The sequence below is a fragment of the Antechinus flavipes genome, chromosome 3, assembly GCF_016432865.1.
Source record: "Antechinus flavipes isolate AdamAnt ecotype Samford, QLD, Australia chromosome 3, AdamAnt_v2, whole genome shotgun sequence".
Lineage (NCBI taxonomy): Eukaryota > Metazoa > Chordata > Mammalia > Dasyuromorphia > Dasyuridae > Antechinus > Antechinus flavipes.
Window position 1 is genome coordinate 229,310,908 of NC_067400.1, and position 6,000 is coordinate 229,316,907.

General features: G+C 46.3%; 1 protein-coding gene across 2 annotated transcripts in view; it reads right to left on the reverse strand.

The window, feature by feature from the left end:
• CHST7 (carbohydrate sulfotransferase 7) overlaps positions 1–5,009 on the reverse strand; it is a 22,570-nt gene extending 17,561 nt beyond the window's left edge. Inside the window, exon 1 of one of the 2 annotated variants that reach the window (XM_051984624.1) lies at positions 1,096–5,009. In XM_051984624.1, the coding sequence (XP_051840584.1) occupies positions 1,096–2,591 (1,496 nt within the window). In that variant the 5' untranslated portion in view covers positions 2,592–5,009. The remainder of the gene's footprint in view (positions 1–1,095) is intronic. The other variant, XM_051984626.1, reaches the window with a different exon arrangement.
• Between the last annotated feature and the right edge of the window lie 991 nt (positions 5,010–6,000).

Sequence of the window (6,000 nt, forward strand, 5' to 3'; positions counted from 1 at the left end):
GAAGTTGGGAAAGAATGCTGATTTCCCTATCCCTAAAGAAACTGACTGAGGAAACCATCTGATGAGTTTAGAAAAATATCAGTCCTTGGGGCTTTAAAAATCTCAGCAGTTGCCAGTAACAGATCCTGACCCACTCTTTTTTGGTTTGCCATTTTCAAGGCTCAGTCTTGCTTGCTCTCTTATCCCAAGGGGTATGATCCATTATAATATAAAATAATGAATGGAAATACAAGTCATTTCCTTCCACCCACCACTAGTTTTCCTCATCCTTATCCTCAATTTTACAATACTGTATTCTGCACTACTCTACAACACATGTGGGAAAGCATTCTCTGGCTACCTAACTGAATTGTCAATTAGGGGAAATGTCTGAAATCAGCCTTTCGAACAAGAAACTGACTCCTTAGCCAAACTCTCTGCCAACACATGCTGGTTACCAGGTCCTAAGAGCAATAACAAAGACAAGGACTTACATAAAGAAAAGGGCGGAAAATGGCCGGAGGATTCACCTGGCATCTAACCTTTACAAACAGAAAGGATTCTCTCAAAAAGAATTTTCTTTTGCCAACTTTGACAAAGCTTCCAAACTTCTTCTCTGGAGAATTAAAGCTCTCACAGTGGGATTACAGGTTTTAGAATGAAAAAGATCAGAACTAGTCCATTTTCCCTTTTTTGCAATTGAGGAAACTGAGACCTACTGGAAAACTAAGATTTTCAGAGGGTAAAAAGTCATTGGAAAGGGAAGCTACCAGCTAACAAGGTATGATGGATTTAAGATGTAGAATACATCTATTTTTTAAACATGGGTAGGGCGTTAATTTGTTTTGCTTAATTACACACATTTGTTACAAGGATTGTTATATTTTCTTTATTCCAATGAGATCGGGGGAGAGGCTGAAGGGAGAAGGGGAGAAAAGCTCGACAAATAAAGTAACAGGATTTTTTTTTAAAAGGGACATCTCAAAAGTGAAGCAATGCCCTATGCTAGTTTTCCAGGAGGGAACATTTAGGGATATCACCAGTCTCTACATCTTTCTTCTTTAACCCAAGTCACCCGAAAAGGGATATTTTAAGTTTCCATTTAACATACTTTACCTGGGGCGCTGCTTTGAAGTGCCTTCCCTTCCTTTCTGCAACTTCTCCCCAGGAGGCTTCCCTTCCGCAACATTTTTTTCGCCACCGCCGCCGCCGCCACCTACTTCTTCTCCACTGAGCGGATAAACTAGCAGGCGCATAGCCTGACCACAGGAGGTCTCCACTTGGCGGACCTGCTCCTGACTCAACCGCTCCCTCCACGCGTGCACCGCTTCCCGAGCGTCCCGGGCCGAAATGAGAAAGGGTCGGTCGGCATTATAACCCGAGCCGCGAGTCATATTGAGGGCAAAGTCTTCCAGGGCCTGCAGAGTGGGCAAACCGGCAAAGTGCAGCAGACGAGCCAGCTGGGTGCGAGGTTCCAAAACAAGGTCCTCGTAGCGCAGCCGAGTATATCTCCTGCGCAACCAAGCAGGAGAACTCCCGGCGAAGAGCAAGTCCCGCAGCCAAGCCTCGCAGATCACCTCCAGGGCCCCGCTGAGAAAGTAGTCCGCACGGGGTCCCGGAGCTTGAGCCCGGAACAGAGACGGCCCCGGCCGGGCGCCAACGCCTTGGGCGAAGAGCACGCGGTGGAAGCGGTCCGCCTTCTGCCGGGTGCGTAGCACCTGGATACTTTCGCGCACTAAAGCTTGCTTGGATTTGAGGCGCGAATTATGCACCGCCCGTGGATCACGAAATAGCTGAATGACCTTGAGGTTGAGACCCGGATCCCGCAGCAACGGCACCAAGACTCCCAGGTCCAACAGGCGAACGTCTTTGATTACTACCACCGGGTACTTCCGACATTCAGCCTCCAGCTCCCGCAACGACACGGGCGGGCAGCTTCGTTCGCAGGTGGCCCCGTCGATGAGCCCCACCTCGGCCCGGGGCTTAGGGGCGCCCGGGCACAGGGGCGCAGAGCAGATCACTTTGTTGGTCTTCCAGCCAAAGAGGGCAGCCGTGGTGAGATTGGCGGAAGCCGGGGCCGGTGCGGCGGGGTCTCCCGGCGGGGAGTACAACCGCAACACGGAGAAGTCGCAGCGAAAGAGCGAGCGGAGCATATCTCGCAGGGCACCCTGCAGGCTCTCCGCGTCGCCCGGGTATAGCGCTTGCCACAGGTGCCACATGGGCTCGTACAGGTAGAACACGTCCGGGTGTTGATTGAAAAGCTCCCCGAGAAAGGACGAGCCGGTCCTCCAAGTAGCGTGCAGGTAGATGTGCTGCTTCTCGCGCAGTAACGGCGGCCGTCGGGCAAAGTCGCTCCCGTTCTGGAGGTTCTCCGAGGCTCCCCTTCCGGTCCCGATCAAAGTTTTAGTCTCCTCCTTCTCCCCAGCAGCCGCCGCCTCGAGGCTCCACACTCCCAGGCTGCTTGGGAGGCTGGGACAGCGCGGGACGCCCGCCTCCTCGCCGCCCTTGCGGCTGTCCAGAACGTAGGGCAGCAGCAGCAGGACCAGAGTATACAAAACCAGCAACAACAGGAGCTTTCGATGCTGCCGGCGCCGCCGCCGCCGGCTCTTCATGTCTGTCCTTCCCGCCCCTCCCCTTCCCACCCCACCCCGCGCTCCCGACCCCCAGGACTCCTTAGACTATTTCGAGTTTCCCCTCCCTTTGCCCCCTGAATCCCAATCGGGGGCTCCTGGTTGTTGCCCGAGAACCAGGAAGAGGCAGGGAGGGCAGGGTGTGATGGAGAGGCAGGATGACGAGGGCGTTACTTTCCAGTGGTCCTGTCTGCTTCTCCCCTTTCTTCTTCGTCTCCCCTTTTCTCTTACCTCCTCGATGGCTGCTCTGCTCCTCTTGCCATTTCTTTAGGCTCCCCTCCGCCGGGTTATCCTCAGTTGGAGGAGCGGGACGAAGGAGGCAGTGGAACAACATAGCGAAACTTGGAAGAGGGAGGCGAGTTTAGCAGCGGGCGTCCCTCCCCTCTTGCCCTCTCTCTCCGCCCATCCCTTTCTTGGAACTCCGCCCACTGCCTGTGGGGGAAACTTGACAAATGTTCAACCCGCAATCCTTTCATCTCTTATGGGGTGGAAGGGGTGCCCTCTGGGGGGCCCCCCAATTTTTTAACTAAGGCAGACCTGGGCGGGCCAGCTTTGGGGTGGGATCACCAGCCTGAGCTTTGGGAGCCAGATTTAACTTTTCCACACCCAACGATCATGTGGAAGTCGAGTTGTGTATACACAAACCCCACCCATTCTGAGCACTAGCCTCAGAATACACCAGGTGGTGGAGCATGTGTTTTAGGTCTTCAGCTGAGCTCACAGTTTGAGGTATTCCGCGGTGGCGATCTGCATAATAGGCCGATAAAAACGCCTGCTGCTAAACTTTCCCTGGGCGGGACTTCTGACCAATCATTTCATCCCTCCCCTCTCCTCCGTGTCAGTGTGTTAATGTGCATCACTTCACTCCGGCCCATTCCCCTAGGATTCAAAACTAAAGTCTTTTCATTAAGGTAGTTGTAGGCCCAAAGAGAGACAGCTATCTTCTTCATAGACATCGTATCTACATTAAAAACTCTTACTTTTGGAGCTTTGTGTAAGTGTAGACTTCGGGTTGGTTTTTTTTGGTGGAGGTTTTGTTTTTTGATTTTTTTTTTTAAACAGCTGACTACATTGTTACGTTTGCAGAAATATCGATAACTGTGAGCTGGGTCCCCAAACAAAATGCTAGTGAAATAACCAATAGAAGAGCAAGCAGAAGACAGAGAGAAAGATAGGGGAGTATTTTACCCGGTTTGTTTACGAGGCTTGGAAACTCCATTATAGGATCATAGGATTCAGAACTGGAAAGAACTTTAGTAGAGATTATCCACTTCCGCTCTGATTTTGCAAGAAAGTAGGCCCGGAATGACTTGCCCATGGTCACACAGGTACTAAGCAAGTAGCAATAACTAGGATTCGAATGCAGGTTTTTTGATTCCAAGTACTGTACGATTTCTATGACACAGTGGAGCTATTTTTAAATAGTACACAAGAGTAAGTCTTTTGCCGCTAAAGACAATAGTTTACAGTTACTTGGAACTAGTTTATAAAGCCTTTTTTAGCGTCAATGTTATATTTTTGTGAAGATCCTGAAGGTCAGAAGAGTTGAATGATTTATTCATTACCTAAATGAAATGTGGGCAGCGAGATAGCAAAGGGAGTCAGGAAGACTCGTTTTCCCCGAAATCAAATCTGGCCTCAGACACAATCTGTGTGTTCCTGAGCAAGTCACTTAGACTTGCTTGCCTCAGTTTCCTCATCAGTAAAAAGAGCTGGAGAAGAAAATGACAAATCAAAATGACAGTATTTTTGCCAAGTAAACCCAAATGGGGTCATTAGTTAACAATAGATGAAACTTAAAAATTTCTACCACCACAGAGGAGTAAAAGGTGGGAATAGTTTGGTAAAACTTGATTTTTTTTTTCTTTCTTCCTCTTCCTCCTTCTTCCTTCTTCCTTCTTCCTCCTTCCTTTTTCTTCTAAGTTTCTTTCTTTTCTTTTTTTCTTCTTTTTTTCTTAATTCTTTCTTCTTTTTTTGAGAATGGCAATAGCAGGTGTGACAGACAATCACGGAGATGGATTCCAGTTCCAGTTTGCATTCACTTTTTGATCTTTAATAAGTCATTGGACTAATTCACTTATTTCTCATCCTCAACTTGAGGCAGCAATGCTTTTAGACTATCTTGGCCCCAGAGACTGGCTAACGCCCTGGATTCAGAGGTGTGCACATTGATCCTGCTTTCTGATTTCATAAAGTGGTGTGCCACACTGATTTCTGCTTTTGCTATAATACCTTGGTGTTTTGTTCTAACAGCTATTTCCCTTCTTACTCTAGCCACTGGATGTAGACTTAAGGCAATGGGTGCTTTTTCTGGGATTTATTCACAAAGGGAAAATGTATATAAATATATGTGTGCATATATGTGTGTATGTCTATGTAGATATATGAAATTTTATTTTTTATTAAAGCTTTTTAGTTTTCAAAACATATGCATGGATAATTTTTCAACATTGACTCTTGTGTTCCAAATTTTCCCCTCTTTCCCCTCCTCCACTCCTTCCCCTAGATGGCAAGTATTCCAATGATATGTGAATTTTTAAATAGTACACAAGAATAAGGTTATTTATGTCAAGAAAGTGAGACCGTGAACCAGTCCAGGAGCAGGTGGTGGTCTTTCTGAGCTGTTCTATTTAGCTACAGTTTTCTTGACCTGAATTGACCTTTAAGCTTATCTAGACTTGGAAGGCCTGGGTCCCTCATGAACCTCCAGAAGGAAGATCTTCTTGCATATAAAAAGGAAAATAAAAGAAAAACATCATCCATTTGGTTCAAACCAGATTCTAATACAGACATAATAATACATCCTATTATTCATGGCCAAAGAGAAACTCTCATTCTGGGTTTTATACTTAAATTTCAACTCATTAGGGGCAATCTAGGAAAGCAAGAGAAAATAACAGAAAAAATGCAGAATTTAGTGTCAGAAGATGGGTCCCAGATCTTGAGCAAATCACCTTTTCTTTCTCTCTAGGTCTCAAATTTCCTAATTTATATAAGAAGAGAGTGATTTAGATCATTCCTAAAGCCTCTTTTATTTCTCTAAATCCTGTGATCTAATCCTTCTTCCCCAACTAGCCCTGTCCTCTGACCAAAGGAATAATAAGGAAATACAAAAAGGTAGATGTAGCAATGCTTCTATCACCTCAGCCATCAGAAATGCAATTAAATCCACAGGTCACCTCCAAATGTCACAAAAGAAATTTTTTATATTACAGTATGTGAAAATACTATGAACAGAGTATAAGAAAAAAAAAAAGCTTCACTATGTGTTTTTAGCACAAATTAGCACAAACTGTGGTTTAGTTTTACCAGAAACAAATATATTAATTATCTGATTCCAGGCATCACTACATAGAAAGATTGTAAGGGACCAATTTCCAATCACAATTTG